At 36.5% G+C, this 20,386-nt stretch overlaps 1 protein-coding gene across 1 annotated transcript in view; it reads left to right on the forward strand.

The window, feature by feature from the left end:
* Nucleotides 1-6,606: 6,606 nt before the first annotated feature.
* The window catches only part of LOC135073540 (uncharacterized), a 40,680-nt gene continuing 26,900 nt past the window's right edge, over nt 6,607-20,386 (forward strand). Inside the window, exon 1 of the mRNA XM_063967718.1 lies at nt 6,607-6,919. Within this exon, the coding sequence (XP_063823788.1) occupies nt 6,883-6,919 (37 nt within the window). The 5' untranslated portion in view covers nt 6,607-6,882. The remainder of the gene's footprint in view (nt 6,920-20,386) is intronic.

The following is a 20,386-nucleotide window of genomic DNA, read 5'->3' on the forward strand; positions in this document are numbered from 1 at the left end:
TTGCAATGCACTACATGACCAAAATTAATTCTGAATTAACTCAAATAAACCGTTCTCCTTTTGGGCGATGATAGTAGTATGTAGCATTCCTGTTGTAGAGTTATACGACCTTGAGCCTTAGGGCCCTCGCCCACGGCGACTTTTTGTAGCGATGCAGTCGCGCTGCTGTAGCGCGTTAGTAGCGCGTTGGCATCACTTCTGTAGTGCGTTGCAAATGCGACTAACGCGCGTTAGTAGCGATGCTGTCGCTCGTTTACGAAACGCGCGACAAAAAGTCGCCGTGGGCCAGGGCCCTTATTGACGTGTTGTACGGTTAACGGCACATCATGCTAAATACTACGGCTATTCTTATGTTGCTAATAGGTGATTTAATCATGTGAGATGTCTAATGTGCTATAAAAGTGCGAAATACATTCTTAATACCTCTTTTTATCATCGGAAGTCGTGCGTGCTTCATTGCGCCTAATTATTTTAACGCATCAAGAGGCCGTAATAGGTTTTATAATTTTTCCTTTTCCGCGAGCCTGATATTTCAGAAAATAAAAAATATAATTTTATTAAGAAGTTTATGGTGTGTTCAACCATTTTATCATCATCAATTATCTTGATTTAATTCTTCATACTTTTTGAGCTTTTATAGGTTCTGTTAATAACAAATTCTATACTTTTTTCTTTACAATTTGACAGCGGCGGCAGCCCGGCGCGTTGCAGAGCTGTGCAGAGCGGAGAGGAGACGTGGAAATAATGAAATCTGATTGGTTATTCAAAACACTACTGATGTTTGGTGGTGATGTGAACAGGCCTTAATGCTGCTAATCAAACTTAGCTGATGAAATGAACCCAGGAGAATTAGAAACTGCAAACAGAGATGGCGTCGGCCGTTTGGTGTAGTGGTTCAGAACGGACTACTATGCCAAGAGGTCCCGGGTTCGATTCCCGGCCGGGCAGAAATTGAAATGATGAATTTTAATTTCTGTGACGGGTCTGGGTGTTACTATGTATAATATGTATGTATTTAAAAAAAAAGTATATAAGTAGTATATCCGTTAAGCTAGCACCCATAACACAAGCATATTAATTGCTTACTTTGGGGCTAGATGGCGCTGTGTGAGATTGTCCATAGATATTTATTTATATTTATTGTAATGTAAACCCAGAAGCTCACCTGGAAGCCACCTAAATAAGATAAAATTGATACGCATGTTGATTTCGGAAAGATCGTTTCCAAATTGATCGAAACAAGAATAATTGGGGCCAACATTGTGCTCAATGCATTGCAATGCACTACATGACCAAAATTAATTCTGAATTAACTCAAATAAACCGTTCTCCTTTTGGGCGATGATAGTAGTATGTAGCATTCCTGTTGTAGAGTTATACGACCTTGAGCCTTAGGGCCCTCGCCCACGGCGACTTTTTGTAGCGATGCAGTCGCGCTGCTGTAGCGCGTTAGTAGCGCGTTGGCATCACTTCTGTAGTGCGTTGCAAATGCGACTAACGCGCGTTAGTAGCGATGCTGTCGCTCGTTTACGAAACGCGCGACAAAAAGTCGCCGTGGGCCAGGGCCCTTATTGACGTGTTGTACGGTTAACGGCACATCATGCTAAATACTACGGCTATTCTTATGTTGCTAATAGGTGATTTAATCATGTGAGATGTCTAATGTGCTATAAAAGTGCGAAATACATTCTTAATACCTCTTTTTATCATCGGAAGTCGTGCGTGCTTCATTGCGCCTAATTATTTTAACGCATCAAGAGGCCGTAATAGGTTTTATAATTTTTCCTTTTCCGCGAGCCTGATATTTCAGAAAATAAAAAATATAATTTTATTAAGAAGTTTATGGTGTGTTCAACCATTTTATCATCATCAATTATCTTGATTTAATTCTTCATACTTTTTGAGCTTTTATAGGTTCTGTTAATAACAACTTTGAAAAAATCTCCATATAAGAAATAAAGGAGAGCGCACTGCACAAACGAATATTTTAATACAAAAATAAAAAGCACGCCGCTTTTAGCATAAAGAAAGGTTGCATTTCGTACATTTCAAATTACGGACAATGCGCTTCAAAAAATGAGAATTTTTGATAAAAACCATCAAAATATGCTCTTTGATACAACCATCATAATGGGACTTACAAAGGCTGTTTCTATTAAAACAATGGGCATTCTAAAATTACTTACATAATCCCAGAAGCTTTGTGCTCGAAAAGTGCGGTTGAAAAGCAAAGCTCTTGGTACGAGTGTGGACAAAAAGTCCGAATCAGGGTAGAACTGAAGAGTCACGGTATCTGACATCTGCGGCGCGTGTACTTTACAATTACACTGCTTGCCAAGATTATCGCACGTATTCACAAACATTAATATAAGGTCTCACAGTGCGCGTGGATGCACAGGGTCACACACGAACCAATCACAGAGCTCTATTCAACGCTATGCTGCTTCACTTAAGCAAGCATCGTTTGTGAATACGGGTGTAAGGGTGTTGTAGAAAAATTCGATGAAAATAAATCAAAGTTATGGTGGCAAAGGGCCAAGACGGGTTTCCTAGAGTTTTATCTTGTTGAGGAGTCAGAAGTTACAAGGTACCTAAAGTATCTATTGTATCTATTGTTTGGTAAAGTGAAGTTCTTGAAGTGGGTCAAATGCTTATACTACTTGCATTAATTACTAATACTGAGCCATTATTAAGCTTAACTAAGTATTATGAATTTTTTTATTAATAATGCTTTATTTTTAATTGACGTGAGGTTTATCACGATGACGTTTTTAATGAAATAAGAAAAATAATATTTGGCCACGTGTTTATTATTACTGACGGGATTGCTACCGTACCTTAATTTTGAGTTTCCGATATTTCGGCACTGTTGCAAGCGCCATGTTCACGGAGTAACTGAGGAAACTTGCGGGTGAGATGTTATAGGCAGACATATCGGTCTACCGGTGCAAAGAAAGCGTACCTAACTGATTGACCACCCCCACTTACGTTTCACTTACACGTAGATATCAGAAAAGGCGTCTTATTCACAGATGTGTCATAATAAAAATAATACTTAAACTAACTGTTCCCGTTTCCCTGTCCGCCAGTGTTCACCCATTAGGTTCGGCGACCACGTATGTCCGCGGTGCAAAGAAAGCGTAACTGAACCAGTTTAGTAACGTTTGCTCCAATTACGACCTTCGTCATGTTGCTTACTTCATTTTGGGTATAAAGGTATGCTAGTTATTTACTGACATGTGACTTATTTTGGTTTTGTAGAGTTGGTTTAGACAGTTGCTAACTATTGCCATTATTGATGATGGTGACAATTTAATATTATTGTAGGTACAAAAGTTTCTAACTTAGAGGTTTTACAGCGCTACAGTCTTAATTCACAGGCATTACTTAACTTGCTTCATTGTCATACTAAATATTTGCTTTTGTATGCCAACTGATATACGAAAGACTAAAATAACCATACATGTTACTGTTATACACATTTGCCATGATTGAAAAATAGTTGCTGATAAAAACCTAATTTTATCTCCCACAATCGTAAACGGCAAAGTATAAAAACGCGATCACATTTTATACTTTCGTAAAGAATCAACAAATGCCCTATCCGATCTTACACACAAACGCTTGCCCATAACCTCTTTAATAGCACTCAATCGCATAATACACCCGTAAAAGCTCGAGTTCTGACCGCGGTCACATGGCGTGACGTCCGGAAACGGCCCGTGTGCCGGACGTCCGGACCACTCGTCCGTAACGCGTACGGACAGCGTGTAAACTGTGATAGAGTCACCAGATCTGTGGCTTTATGACTTTCGATAACTGGCGATGCTGGCTGGGGTTGGGAGGTGTTTATGGGATTCAATTGTTGAATACGAAATTTTGGAGTCCTACTAGGCAATGCAAGGCAAAGCAATATAGGTCTCTAGAGGGAGTACTCGTATGATTTTGTTGTAACTGTATTAAAATCTCAATGTATTCCAAATATAGCGGCTACTATGTATATTTTTGTTCTTCTTGAAAGGATTAGATACTCTAGTTTATTAAACGTAAAAGTATATTTATTTCTCAAGTAATGATTAAAAACAATTAAAATTATGTAGAAGTTATGGTACTATTTAATTTTATACATTAAAATTCTGCAACAAATAATCGTCAAAAAACACAAATAAAAAAGCTCAAAAACATTGACAGTGTCATACCTTATCATTTCTTTTCTCCTTCATATCCACGTGTCTATTTATTATAACTTAAAAAATCTCCACACTCATTCTGTCACTTCTATAGCAGTCAAACCCTCATCCGAGTGCCGATTTATCCTCAAAGTCATGTACAATCGTAAGGACAACGAAAAAATATATTTAGAAACTCAACTTTATTCCATCGAGTTAAAGTACAAAACTTCCCAAACTTTGCTCGTGACTGTACAGAGACAATATTAGAAGTTCAATTAATATTTATGTGTCTGTCGCTTCCTGCGATGCTCTTATTGAATCAGACATTAAATGGTCAGTGGTTTCGAATTTATTTAAGTACGTTGGACTGTTAGTTATTAAGTGGACGTGCAAAGTTTTGTCAACATAGTGTAAGCTTTTTAAATAAATAAATAAATAAATAATCTTTGGACAATTCTACACAGCGCCAGCTAGCCCCAAAGTAAGCAACTTAATGCTTGTATTATGGGTGCTAAGCTTAACGGATATACTAATTATATACTTTTTTTTTTAATACATAAATATTATACATAGTCACACCCAGACCCGTCACAGAAATTAAAATTCATCATTTCAATTTCTGCCCGGCCGGGAATCGAACCCGGGACCTCTCGGCATAGTAGTCCGTTCTGAACCACTACACCAAACGGCCGACAAAATTTTTGAATAATGAATATAAATTGCGTATTTGCGATAAGGCACTATACTCGAAATGTTAGCAGTAGGCCTAGGATGCCGTCAATTCCTGATCAAAGATTAATTACCTGGATTTGAACACCCAGGTGATCAAAGTGGCCTCCAAGTGACATTTTGGTGTCCCATGAATAAGAAATACACTTTGATTACCTAGACGATCCATCCATTATCCATGGGTGATCAAAGGACATCAAAGTTTCGCCTGGAGTCCACTTTGATCACCTGGGTGATCATAGAGGAATACCCTAGGATGCGTTCCGCGATAAGCTTTTATAGCGCCATTTTATGGAATTAACGTGATAAGCCCATACATTTGTCGTTACAATCATCGATATGATTTTATCACGGCGCGCGTCCTAGTCCATCTGATGCAATTTATTTGAGAGTAAGTAGATCATATTGTGTGAAGTAATTATTTCACTTAATTATTTAATTTAACAGTTTTCTCTGTTATAGTTCACACATAATTACATTTACTTGCTTAAAGTGGGGAGATTACGTTGTTGTAAGTTGTCATTATAGACATTTTAAATTATAAATTCGATACTATATTAACGAAAGTTTGTTTCCGATTTGAAAGGCGGAAGAAAAGGCATTTTAATTTTTGAAACCTGCAGAACTAACTTTCAAAAATTGTGAAACACATTTGAGCTTAATCACCGTAATAATATTAACAAAGTAAGACCATGAAAGCTGTAAAAAGGGTAAAAAGGAGCTAACAATCTTTTATAGGCTGTATACAGTTACTTTAAAACTTTTATACGGTTAAGATTACCAGTAATCTACTTAGCTTTATTAAAATAAGACGTTACCGTTTGTGAACTTTGCAGTACTTTACTACTAATGCTTTTAGTGTTATTTTAGGCACGTAGAATACCTAGAGGTTTTCTTTTAATTTCCGTCCTTACTCATATGGCTATTAAGTTGATATTTGTACAAAAAATATCCATAGGATAAGCAGATACTATATTCGCATACGAAAGAGGCACGGATGCAAATTAGCCAGTTCGAGTATGGTTAATCGACGCTAAGCGATTGCCGAAAGAAGCTCCTAAGGCGATGGAACTTATGACCGATTGAATTGGCGAATATGTTTGCGAGCTTGCTCGTTATACTTAGTCGACAAATGATCAGACTAAAGTGCTTTTGTTGTCAAATATTTATTACGATTAAGGTGCGATAGGATATAGATTGATGTGCTGTCGCCTGACCTCTATAAATATGTAACTAAAACACTGTTAATACGATTAGCTACTAATTATTGATTTATTGTATTAAGAATTATTTACAGTGAAACGTCTTGTGCTGTGATAAGAATGCAATGTGATGAATTTATTGTTCTTCATCCGGGACTATAGGGCCAGATGGTCACTGGTTCAAATCTCAGAATAGGCAATGTTTTAATGAAGATTATAAATATTTTAAATTTTGAGAAAAGTTGTATTTTTTTTCTTAACAAATCTTACACCTCCCCACCAGTATGCTACAAGTGAAGTATCAGAATAAATTACTCAATAACTACACAATACGCCGAGTGCTTCCGATATGGTCCGTTGCTACCGGACGCCATTTGTTCGTCGGTTAGTTACTAGCCCGGGTTCGAACCCCACACACGTTACGCGGTCTCGACTTACGCAACGCGCCAAAGGACCTAACCTCAAAAACCGGGGGCTCGAGCGAAACAAAAACAAGTGATCAAAAACAGTGACTATCAGCTTACCGACTCAAAACATTCCAAAAACAAATGAAAACATGTTTTTAAATTATAATAGACGTCAGAATCCTTGAAGAAACAAGTGAAGATCGCTGATAAGTGATATTTGGATTGATAAAACAATTGAAAAACGCTTTTAAGTAAAAAAGTTTAAAATTAGTTTTGTTTAACTAAAGAAAAAGTTTTGATGTGACTTGATAAGTGATTTCACCGATCGTGTGTAGTGAAGGTGCAGTGATCTACCGATTGGATAAACTGAAGATGTGGTGGATATTGAAATTATCGATTGTTTTACAATGTGAGTATTAACACCTTTTAAATATTTATTTTAAGTAAAAAAATAATTACATAGCGACTTCAACCGCCTCTGTGGTCTAGTGGTAAGACTTGAGACCGAGGTCCCGGATTCGATTCCCAGTGGGCGCAGACTTTTCTGTTTGGTTTCGTTGAAGGTAGGGCTTGTTCTATTTTCGCTTGTCTTACTAAGTACCACCATCTTACCAGATATCTTTCGCCATAACAGCAATATTAACAGCATATATGAAATTCCATAATAGACTTGTTAGAACTTTAAAAAGCCCAAAATGATTACACCCTTTCTGACATCGCACTTCATCAGCTGATTGGTATACTTTTAAGCTATGCATGAATGTTATCGTAAGACGGTAGATGATAATGAACCGTATAACTTTGTTGTAGAGTCCATTTTCGAGTGGTTCGTTGAGTTCATTAATAAGTATGGAAATTGGTCTTAAAACTTTAAAAGAAATAATTGCAGAGTAGCAATTATGAAACAATACCGGTTTTGTAACCGATTCACACTTAACTTTTAATTAACCTAGTTAAATCAATGTATTAAATACCTACTCGTAACATTGAAATATTTAAAAGGTTTTTTTTTATCCCCAACGAATTTGACCAATTTATTATTATTAAATCTTGAATACATTTAATTTCTCTAATTATTTGTAATCCTTTTGTGTACAAAACGTTTTGCCCCTTCCTTTTCGTATGCTGTTTACTACCTACTCTTTTTAACCGACTATAAAAAAGGACGAGGTTTTATGTTCGACTGTATGTATTTTTGTATTTTGTCTCATATAAATAGAGGTGACAATGAAAAATAGAGTCGGTATTGATATAGGTTATGGCAACATCGACATTCTTGGAAAGTTGATAATACATTTTCCTAGTAATATTATAAATGCGAAAGTTTGTGTGGATGTCTGGATGTTTGTTACTCTTTCACGTAAAAACTGCTGAACAGATTTCGATGAAACTTTACAGTATTATTGTTTTTAACCCGGAATAACATATAGGCTATAATAAATAACGATATGTGACAAACTAAACACGCGGGTGAAGCCGCGGGCAAAGGCTAGTCGTACATATTTTTCTGTAAAAATAAAAAAGTGATTAGCAATGTAATCCAATTACTTAACCCATTTGTCAAAAAGTGTAATTTATTACACTATAATCTTTTTGTTTATTACGAACTACGAAACGTGCGTTTTTAAACAAAATTCGCACTGGTATGGAGCTATTTCTCATCGACACAAACATGACAATATTTCAAAATAAAAGTGTAAATGTTATAAGCATGAAATATTTAGCTTCGTACTCGGACAATCCTGAATGCTCAATGTAGAGTCAACAGCACATCATACTCGTACTGTACAGTTTTGTTGCATAATTGTACCTATTACCAGGCCTGTTCAACTCCGCGAGTTTACATCTTCCGCAGTTTGGCATCTCACGTCACACATCATTTTACCGAAGTCAGCCCTATGGCTTCGGCGCAGTACCGATCACTGACGATTGTCAACAAAATGGTGCTTGACTCTTGAGACAAGCTAAATTACACCATATTGTTAATGACATTGAGCATATTTTTTTTTAATACCTTCGCGAAGTAAACCTTTTGTACGTAGTACTTATTATTATTCTGTGCTATTACCTACATAAGACGATACAGTGTTTGTGACGCTTTGACGGTGTCGTTTGTACTTATTTGAGGACTACCTTTTGTATCAGGATAGTAATTATTTAAACGCATGATGTGGCACGAAACTAGAATTAAAGTAAGCTCGTTATCTGTTGGTACCTAATAAAAATGGCAGATGTGTTGTTAAAATTATAACCCTTTAATAATGACCACCTGGTCTAATCCTACTGTGCTGGACAACAACTACTACGTCAAGGGTTCTTATCCCATTTTTTTTTACTTTGAAATTTACTTTATTACAACTTATTTTACTGATAGCTATAGGCACTACTTTGCAAAAATATGTAAAGTATCATGTTTTGTTGACTATTCTAACTTACCCAAACCACGAAAACATTACTTTTGGAAATTATGTTGATATGTATAAACATATTTATTATAATGTTCTTACCAATCTGATAGTAAATACACAAAGTGTTCTTACACTATGTGTGAACCCAATCCATGTAAGGAAGGACTCTCCAACTGATGATGTTTGTTGAATTATTTAAGACAGTATTTCAAGAGTAATATTATTTTAGATACATTAACAGAACTGCAACAATAACTCTACTTTGTTGTACAACTTGCGTAGTTACAACAAATCTGTTTGCAACTTAAATTATTCTCTTTTATTATGTTTTGGAATACAGTAAGATTAATTCTCTTGCAGTTACGGCTGTGTTCATTAACCGCTTTGCAGTTCTGCTCTGAATGAGCTTCTATGAATGCTTTACTCAGCTGTTGTATTTCTTTCTTTGTTCGCTTGCTAAGTAATCTCGTGGTAGGAAACGTTCATGTTTGCTGAGAGAGAAACAAAGTAAAAGGGTAACTAGTCCTTAATTTAGTCAGTGCCTGATGTCGGCCGTTTGGTGTAGTGGTTCAGAACGGACTACTATGCCGAGAGGTCCCGGGTTCGATTCCCGGCCGGTCAGAAATTGAAATGATAAATTTTAATTTCTGTGATGGGTCTGGGTGTAACCAGGCCTGTTCATCTCCGCGAGTTTACATCGAAAACAAAACACGCACGATGGCCCACCTACAGGATACTATTCGACAAGGCCTCACATACGAGCGAACATTTACTCACCAACGCGTATTCTTGTGTATGATGGAAGAAAGAAAATGGTGTACTAAATACTGTGGCAGTATTTAACTGATAACTTAAAAAAGTACATTCTGTGTTTTTATTATCTATTTAGATAATAATAAAAACACAGAATGTACTTTTACAGAAGTTGCCTCAAGACACTGAGAGGTAAATAAGTAGTTAATATTATTCATGATAATAAAATTCATGCTAAATCATGTATGTCCTCCGCCATTTTCCGCAGTTTGGCACCTCACGTCACATCATTTTACCGAAGTCAGCCCTATAGCTTCGGCGCAGTGCCGGTCACTGACGTTTGTCAACAAAATGGTGCTTGACTCTTGAGACAGGCTAAATTACACCATATTGTTAATGACATTGAGCATACATTTTTTTAAATACCTTCGCGGAGTAAAACTTCTGTACGTAGTACTTATTATTATTCTGTGGTGTAACTATGTATAATATGTATGTATTTAATAAAAAAGTATATAAGTAGTATATCCGTTAAGCTAGCACCCATAACACAAGCATTAAGTTGCTTACTTTGGGGCTAGCTGGCGCTGTGTGAAATTGCCCAAAGATTTATTATTATTTATTATTATATGGAAGCAGCAGGGGAGGGATGATTATTGACATAAATTGTGACGTAACAGAGTAGATCTGAAGCAAATTTGTAGTCTCGTTGACGTCTGACGTCCCAAAAACATCCTCCCGTGCCGCTCCTATACCGCAGGAACAGACGGAGTTAAGTGATAGACCTAATTCTAATATAAGATTTTTCGTTACTAATCGCTAGAATTAACAAAAATTAATATTTTATGCATACTCGGCATACCGGGCAAATTAAATTATCATAGCGGTATCAAATCCCATTCTCCATTTTAATTGTGAAATGGCTTATTTTTATTCATTAACACTGGAATATTCAATTAATTTCTCTGTGTTTAACAATTTATCACTAAAACATTCGTAGAATTGAAAATTGCTATCAATTTGCTGCCAATGTCGTTATAAACTATTGCGTGCTACCGATACAAGATATTATCTAGGTATTAAATTTAGGACACCCGTAACCTGACCTCTAATTTCTAACTGCGTCATTATTGACGTAATATTAATATTGAGAATCAATTTGAGACGTCAAGATAGGTACTAGCGGCTGCCCGCGACTTCGTACGCGTGGATCCCGTTTTACCCCCTTCATCTATCTTACGCGGTTTAGATTTTTTCATACAAATGTTTTTTCCCGCTAACTCCTGTTCCCGTGGGAATTTTGCATTATCCTGTTGTAACTATGCTTTAAGTTTACTAAGGTACCTGCATGCCAAATTTCGAGCGTCTAACTTAAGCGGTTTTAATTTTTCATACAAAAGGATTTTCCCACTAATTCCCGTTCCCGTGAGAATTTCGGGAATTCCTTTCTTAGCGCACCTCTACGGTACCTAAGCTACGTCCCTTCCAAATTTCAAGTGCCTACGTTTAGCCGTTTAGGCTGTGCGTTGATATGTCAGTCAGTCAGTCAGTCAGTTTTTCCTTTTTATATTTAGATTTCATGGTAATTGAGACATCCAAGCATTATCTATTTATAATCCAATCCAGAATATTCTGCAAAAATATTCAGTACAAAATACTCTTGGGCTCGCACTAGACAGAGACAAATGTGTAGCCATTTCACAAATGTGACAATAATAAATCTTTGGAAACTCACACACCTGTGAAATGCGCCTTTAAAAATAACGCTATACGGTATGGTTTTATGATCTTGATAACATGGTAAAATAGCAAACACAGATAAAAATCTGAGGGATTTTTTGACATAATTTTGTAAATTACAATTTTTAATGTTATAATTATGATTTTATTTTGGTTATTCGAATTTATGGACTCAATAGGCCTGAAATAAATGCATTATTTATTTATTTTATTTACCTACATACATTAAAAGTACTTACCTATTTAGGAAATAATTACCAGAAAATTATAAAACTTTGTCTCTTACTTATTTTTTAAAACTTTTTTTCCGATTTTCTGATGGTGACATTTATTATTATGTAAGTTGGTTACATAAACGTTTACGTATGTAACACAATCTGCAATCCGCCTCGATAAGCATCGTTAATTTATCGAGCGCTTTGAAAATCACTACCGAATCACTTTGAAAATACTTGTCCTTGTAACTTCAGAACATAGAAAAAGGTTTCTATGTTCTGTGCTTGTTAAAGTATTACGCCAGTATTCACATACGATGCTTGCATAAGTGAAGCTGCAAATCGAACGCACAGCGTTGAATAGAGCTCTGTGATTGGTTCGTGTATCACCCTGTGCGTCCACACGCACGGTGAGACGTCTTAGGCTGGGTTGCACCATCTTAGTTTGACTTTAACAAACGTTAAAAATCTGTCAAACTCCATACAAAATACACCGGTTATCGTTATAGTTACGGTCAAAGTTAGGTGGTGCAACTCAGCCTTAGTAATGTTTGTGAATACGGGCGTTAGTAACTTGTAGGGGAAAATGATTTCTCTGATCCTGTAGTTTTTAGTGATTGCAAAATAATTTGCTTGTATTGTGGCGTGACACTGGCCACTACAAAACTTTATACATTTTTCATCGACCAATTTCGTTCTTTTGTTCTTTTTCATTCACGATTCTCTTTTGTTTTTCTACGCAATATTTTTCACGAATTCAATTTGTAAATACGAGTAAAATGTAGATCTACAAAAGATTTTTAACTTTCCCGTTCCATATGTAGGCTGGGCTGCATCATCTTACTTTAACAAACGTCAAAAGTCTGTCAAACTCCATACAAAAACACCGGTTATGATTATAGTATTCTTGTACTACAAAGTTTTAATTATGTTTGCTTATTGGTGTCATAATACATTATTAAATGGCCTTAATAATAAATAACATTTAAGTGGTTATTAGTTAAAACGTGCCGGCTTATCAGGTTAAAAGGCATGGTTAATAAATATAGCCTGGACGTTAAGCGGTTTAAAGCAACTAAAAGCGGCGTTAAAAATTTAAAACAAATAAATCTTCTTCGCGTGCTTACCACGGGGTAAATGTAAAAAACCGTGTTCCGCTAAAGGTACAGTCACACTGTGCGATAAAGTTTTTTTCTCTAAAATAATTTATTCAAAAACCCTCAGAAACTTAAAAAGAGACGTCAGTTTTAAATTGAATACTGAAAAACTGAAAACCCTAATAAATGTTAAAAATATTGACTTCTTAATATTCTTATCTCTATCTTCTAATTATTATTTTCTTAATAGTTACTTTAATCGGACTTTGCAAAATGTCAAAAGTCGGCGACTCATGGCGTCGGGTCGGCGGGTTTGGTGTAAAACTGATAATCATTGATTATTAACTTTTGAATACTGATATAATTATAATTTTAACAAGCATTATGCAAGTCATTTGTATAATAACTCCTTAGATTAATTGCATCTACCATTTATAATGCGTTTTGATATCGATCCAAATACTTAAGTAGTGTGATCACACCTTTTATAGGCAACTTACGTAATTATATATTTTCAGCGAGCTATTACCTGATTTCAGGCAGTTTCAAGGGACCAGCGCCAGCTGTTTTATCGAACACTTGACCTACTTAGCCCCTCTTAGTGAAACTTAGTGACATTATTATTACTAGCACTTGAAAATAGGTTTTATTTTATAAGTTCTGCGAGCGAAACTTTTTGGAAGGGCTATTCAAAAAGCTCTCAGTATGCGACCAACGTTGAAATCTCAAAAATTTGATTTTATGATGCTTTTTTATGGGACAGGAGGCAAACGAGCAAACGGATCACCTGATGGTAAATTAACATAAGATAGTCTTTATCCCAGTTTTTTAAAGGGACTCGCCAGCGATAGAGTCTTTCGCCCGTATTCACAAACATTACTATGACATTGAGGTCTCACAGCGCACGTGGACTCACAGGGTGACGAACCAATCACAGAGCTCTATTCAACGCTGTGCGTTCGCACTCAAGCAAGTATCGTTTGTGAATACGGGCGTGAGTGTGGAATCCATTCAACTTATAGACGTCACACACTCCAGCCTCATAAATGAAAGAAAAAACTCTCAGCAAAAGCGAATGTTTCTTCCGAGACCCGACATAAAAATAAGGATGATAAAACTGTGAAACTCGATATCGAGATTGCCGCTCAAAAGGCAATGGCACGTGTTACTTATGCAAATTAATCGAGCGAACTTTCCGAAAGTTCGTATCATGACAGCTTTTTTGATGGGAATGTATTTGACGGTTGCCACACGGCCAATATGTCGTAGGACACGTGAATTCGGAAGAGAAATAACTTTTACTTGGGTCGCTATTTTCCTTGACATAAATATTTTGGAGTTATGAAAAACCTTTTGCCTTCGACATTCTGTTATTTGCCTTTGTCAGTGTAGGAAAGATTTTTCTGAAAATAGTCCACCTAGATTTTTCTTTCACAATTTTTTTATACTATTGATGTGGGTAAAACGAATTCAAATATTATGAAAAATTTTCTGTGCCAGATGTAATTTTTTAGGACAAACCGTTTTATCAGTACAGTACAGCAGATGCTCCGTTTTCAAGCTGGGAAATTTTAAATTGAAAATGACATGGGTCCGGGAATATTGACGTTCAAAAGAATCGCGGGCATGTCGCTGGAAAATATGGATATGACCTAATTCTAATTATGAAAAGGGGATGAAAGGTGGACGGCTCTGAAAGGGCTTCAATTTTAATTTGATTTTTAAAATTGACAGCGATATGGTGGAATCCGTGCATTTGGTCTTGAATAGTACTATACGTTTCTATTTATGCAACTCATAAAGTTTGCTACCAGAATGTGCGCTTAAACTTTTGTAATAGAGTAGGTACATGATTAAACTACTACGTAGGTACATAGTATGAAATACATGGGAAGTAGTAACACAGCGCTTATGAAAAAAATCTTCAGAAAAAATATTCACGAAAGCACTGTAGATTAAAGCTTAATCTGTTGAAAGCTTTCGGCTACGTTGTTTGGATTAAAAATATTTAAATTAACATTTACATTTTTTATTCAACATAGGTAACAACAATGTTTACCTACTTGTACATACTATACGAGTCTTTGTAAGGGTGGAACTGCCTTTATCATCTACTCTGAGTCTACTGTGCTATTTTTAATATATTTTCCTTGAAGTCACTTCATCATTTTTAAATAACAGAAGATCATTGAGGCACCAGGGGTCAGAGCAAGAGGAAAAAATGTTTGTATTTAAATTGGACTATGCCAATTTTTTACGATATTTGTATTACTTCTAAACCTGTTGTATATTCACTGTAGCTCATTAAAAACTGTCTATCGAGTGAGCTCACTGTCTTTACTCTCAGTGACGATAACCCACTGCATAAAACCCTATTATACCCATAGCTCCCGCTAAAATGGTCTTTGTCCTGAATTTTTAAAGGCGCAGTCACAAGTTAGGAAGTTTCTCGACAGCCCCGAGTCATGGCCACCCTGTATAGCAAAGTTTCGAGTCACTTTAAAAATTCACGGGCAAAAGCGAGATGGCAGTGAGTAGACTTATTAACATTAAGTGAGTCACTTTCTCGATCGCTTCTGAAAAGTTCCAGTTCGGAGGTGCTATGCTAATTTGGTACTTACGCCTTGATATAAGTTTTTGATGCAATGATTCGATGTCTGAAAGGGCGATTGTGAGTTAAGCTGTATTTTAAGTAGGTAAGTTTCCCTTTGATGTCGAAGAAGTTTGTTGTAGAATTTTGAGTTAATATTATATGCTTTAAAAAGCAACGATGAAGCAATTACAGCACACGTCGACGAGTAAAAAATGTTATTTCAACTGTTCGTTTTTTAATGAGTCTCCACTTACGATCCGATTTGAAAGAGTGACTCTTTCGTAACATCTGAATAAATAAAATTTAAGTACCTTTGTTGTGATATCTGATAGAAACTAAATATAGGACATTGTGTGACGACTGTTTATTAGAAAAATAATTTCATAATCACAATAGTAGTAGCACGAGCTGGAAGACGTAGCGTGGGCAGGCCTCCTACTAGGTGGACCGACGATCTGGTGAAGGTCGCGGGAAGAGCTTGGATGCGGGCAGCGCAGGACTGTTCATTGTGGAAAACCTTGGAGGAGACCTTTGTCCAGCAGTGGACGTCATTCGGCTGAAACGAACGAACGAACGAATCACAATAGGCGTGGAATCAAATGTGAAGTGTAAAAATACATTCAAGAATAGTTTTAAATGGTAAAAAAATGTTTTAGTTAGTACTAGGCAGAATTAATTTATTCCATTGCCTAAATTAAACGAATAAAAAAATAGCTAAGCAAAGACGTCAAAACAGCTCGCGTCATTTTATTTTTTTCAACGCAAAGGCGTTAACTCCGTCTGCCATATTCCTCATAGCTCGCGCGTGCTCACGAGAGCGGGATTCCTGTTTTTTACACGCAACGTGTCTTTGGGTATCAGACCATGAACGATACTCTTGGTCGCGTGCTGAACCCAATCTAGATCAGGGCTGGCCATTGTTGGAAGAACTACTAATTAACGTACTTGCAGGTGCCTTATGTGTTGTTATATACGATTGTTTAAAGGTATATTGAGATGCGACGGTGGATAGAGACAGTCAATGGAAAAATATCGTATGAAGTTTATTTCAGAAATTAGAAATTCTTAAGTAAGTATAATAGAAAAGGATGGAGCGTCATTTATGAAATATAAGAGAATATTAGACACCTTTAGTTTTTTACCGAGCAAATTTAGAAGAAAAACCTACATATATAGATGACTAGCTTTCCGCCCGCGGCTTCGCCCGCGTGGAATTTTGTCTGTCACAGAAAAACTTTATCGCGCGCGTCCCTGTTTCAAAAACCGGGATAAAAACTATCCTATGTTCTTTCCCGGGACTCAAACTATCTCTATGCCAAATTTCATCAAAATCGGTTGCGAGGTTTAAGCGGGAAAGCGTAACAGACAGACAGACAGACAGACAGAGTTACTTTCGCATTTATAATATTAGTTGGGATAGCACAACAAGCTAAACAATATGGCATTTTATGTAGTTGCAATAGATGCAATTGATGCAATTTTGCAAAAAAAAATTATAACCTGTTTGTGTGCAATTAGATCAAAGTAGCTAATTGAAGTATAAAAAGCATTTCTATCAATTCCAACGTATAATTTCTAAATCTACATTACTAATTCCTAGATTCGGTGCCACTAATTAATCTAATTGATCAAACTTAACACATTACGGTCCACTAATCAGGCTGACACTGAATCATTGGCGTGCACTATTGCAGTGCATTTAACTGGCAAAGTGCATTAAGTATTAATTAATCGGGTAGAGCTTAACACTGAGGATTACTTACATGATAATAATATCAAATCTTTTCAAAATTATTATTATATAAAAAAATATTTCCAAAAAAAATGGAGTTTCGATTCTGATTGTCAATTGTTTCTAAGACTCAATTAAGCTACTAGTTGGAAAAAAAGAGGTTTGAAGCATTAAAACTGTCAAAATGCCAAATTGGATAGTCAATTTAATCCAATAATGTTATCTGTCAAAAATATGGTTAAAATAGCTTCCCGTCACTGCAATATAGTCAGCCGTATCTAAACTATAATACAAATAATGTTGTTGTTTGTGTTATTTGTATTCGTCTAAGTTACCAATAGGTACCATTCATACATCAGACATAATCCTATCCTACTTCCTATCCTAATTCCTACTTCCTCGTTCGTTCGTTCGTTCGTTTCAGCCAAATGACGTCCACTGCTGGACAATGGCCTCCCCCAAGGTTTTCCACAATGAACGGTCCTGCGCTGCCCGCATCCAGGATCTTCCCGCGACCTTTACCAGATCGTCGGTCCACCTAGTAGGAGGCCTGCCCACGCTACGTCTTCCAGCCCGTGGTCGCCACTCGAGAACTTTCCTGCCCCAACGAGCTATGTGCCCAAAAAATAAAACGTGGGTAAAAAGTGCCATCTATCGTCATTGGTTAAAATCTACATAGCTGGACAAAAAATTTTGACATTCGTAAATACTCAATAATTAAACGAGGTCCACGCGTACGAAGTCGCGGGTGGCCGATAGTAATAAGTATTATAAACTAGCTTTTGCCCGCGGCTTCACCCGCGTGAAATTTAGTTTGTCACAGATCGTCATAAATTATAGCCTATAATGTTAATCTCGGTTACAAACAATAATACTGTAAAGTTTCAACAAAATCCGTTCAGTAGTTTTTTCGTGAAAATTTCACGCGGTTGAAGCCGCCGGTAAAAGCTAGTTAATAATATAATGACACGTCTTAGCCAACCCTAGCCCAGATTAGCTGTTTAAAAAAGCGTAAGTACAAGGCTCAGAGGGAGCGCTAACACTATTATGTTTTACTTAGCCATTTTAACGCAAGTGGTTAAATTGCGTGAGGCATAACTGTCAAGGCGTTCGTCAACTGTTTTGGCTGGACGTGTGAATATTTAAGCAATAATATTATGACGAAAGCGAAGAAATGTCAAGGTGTTAAAGTATTTAATGGTATGTAGAATGTCTACTTCTTTAATTTGGATTAATGTGACGTGGCGTTTTGATCAAATTAGAAGAAAGTTTGATTGTGTAAATAAATATTCCTTGAAATAAACTTATGTTACTCAACATACTTAGAGCTTTCTAATTGGAAAAGATTCACAACATTTAGTAAAATAATAAAGTAAAAATTAATCCTACTAATATTATAAAGGCGAAAGTTTGTGTGGATGTTTGTTACTCTTTCACGCAAAAACTACTGAACGGATTTATTTGAAACATTACAGTATTATTATTTGTAACCCAGATTAACATATAGGCTATAATTTATGCGAATCTGTGGCACTAAATTTCACGCGGGTCAAGCCGCGGGCAAAAGCTAGTGTTTAATAAAATGAATGCTTTTTCGCCCTTTCGCAGTCTTTCGCCATTGTTCTTATTTAATTTTGTAACACAATGAGCTTGAGTCACTACCCAAATGGTTAAAAATAGACCTTTTCTTTTGTATTATGCTAAACAATTTTAATTCTGGGAAGACTCCCTACTTCCTGCCACGTGCCTATCCTTAATAATTACTTAGATGTCAAGGTGTACGAGCGACTGAGACAGGTGTGCCTAGTTAAGAAGAGGGAAAGAGAGGCAAGATAATGTATCGGAAGCACCGGAGCGTGATAGACGCGTGCGCAAGCCTTGATAATATCTGCCAGACGCCATATTGTTTTCTGTTACGGGTGAATTGCAGGGAGTTTAAAAAAGTTTTTGTACCGTTTTTTGTTTTGGTACTTAAAAGTTTACTGACTTCGACCCTTCTGCTTTTATAATCATTCAATTAGATATGCATTTGAATGCATCACCATTTCCTGATTAGATGGGGTCTTCTTACGGTACCTAATTTTATAATCCAGCAGATGATTGCTATAAAAGTAGATGGGTGAAAGACGCATTTGAATCTTAAGCCAGGTACAGAAAAAAAATAAAATAAAAAAAACGTACAGATCGTTATGATTACAGAAAATTCATGAGGTTACTGCATCCTCCCTAATTAAACTCAGTCGTGGATGCATCATATCTATAATAAGGTACCTACTGAACTGAGACAAAATCAATTTGTGAGTTTTATATTATGAAAAACAACCCCACCCATTTGGCTAGCGCGGGAAGTGCAGGCCAAATCCTTCATAAACCTCTGGTAAATTAGAGGGACTGAATGATCTTGATGATGATGATAATACGGACGGTAAGTCAGTGTATATTGTAGCAAAAGGCAGAATAATAACAAGGATAATAACCCCAACAATTGCAAGAATGCAGGACGCGGAACGGGTATCGCACAGGCTGCGCGGGCGCCGCTTGACTGCGCACCCCTGTCACGGTCGCCGCGCACATATGCAGGAATTCGTTGCGATTATAAAAATGGAGTAAAAATAAAAATAATTCTGGTAAATAAAAAGGGATATTGTACAGCGATAGCACGTTAGACTGTTGTTGCAAAAACGCACTTATTGTAATTGAATAAGTTGCCAAAGAATTTTGGTTCATGTACCATACGGAAATGACATGTGCCGGAATTTTGGGTGATTGTGTTGAGTAGTGTTTGGGGGAAACAATTAATGAGGTTAATAAATGTAAATACAAAGGCCACCAATTATGTCAAAACATGCATTTAATTTGTGAACTACGAAATATTTATCTAACGCTTTGTATTAAACGCTACATAAGACTGCATTAACAAATATACAAAACTAGCGGCCGCCCGCGACTTCGTACGCGTGGATCCCGTTTTACCCCCTTAGGGGCGGAGTTTCGTAAAAGCCTTTCTTAGCGGATGCCTACGTCATAACTTCTACCTGCTTGCCAAATGGCAATGCCAGATTTTGTATGGAAAGTGGCGTCTTTTTTTTTTCGCGCGGCCATCGACCAAACTTTGTTTTTTGCTTACAAAATAGTGTAATAAACCAAACTTACTATGGCATGTATACCTCTAAACTCAGTCTGAACTGAGTTACGAGCAATAGAAGTTTGATTATTTTCATACTAGATTTGCTTTTTGTGCGCAAGTTTTGTAAGAAATTGCAACAAAATATTGCGCTATTTTTTATTGCGCTGATTCTGCTCCATACTGATGTCTGGAGCCTTTAATGATATTGTTT

This window comes from Ostrinia nubilalis, chromosome 7 (assembly GCF_963855985.1).
Source record: "Ostrinia nubilalis chromosome 7, ilOstNubi1.1, whole genome shotgun sequence".
NCBI lineage: Eukaryota > Metazoa > Arthropoda > Insecta > Lepidoptera > Crambidae > Ostrinia > Ostrinia nubilalis.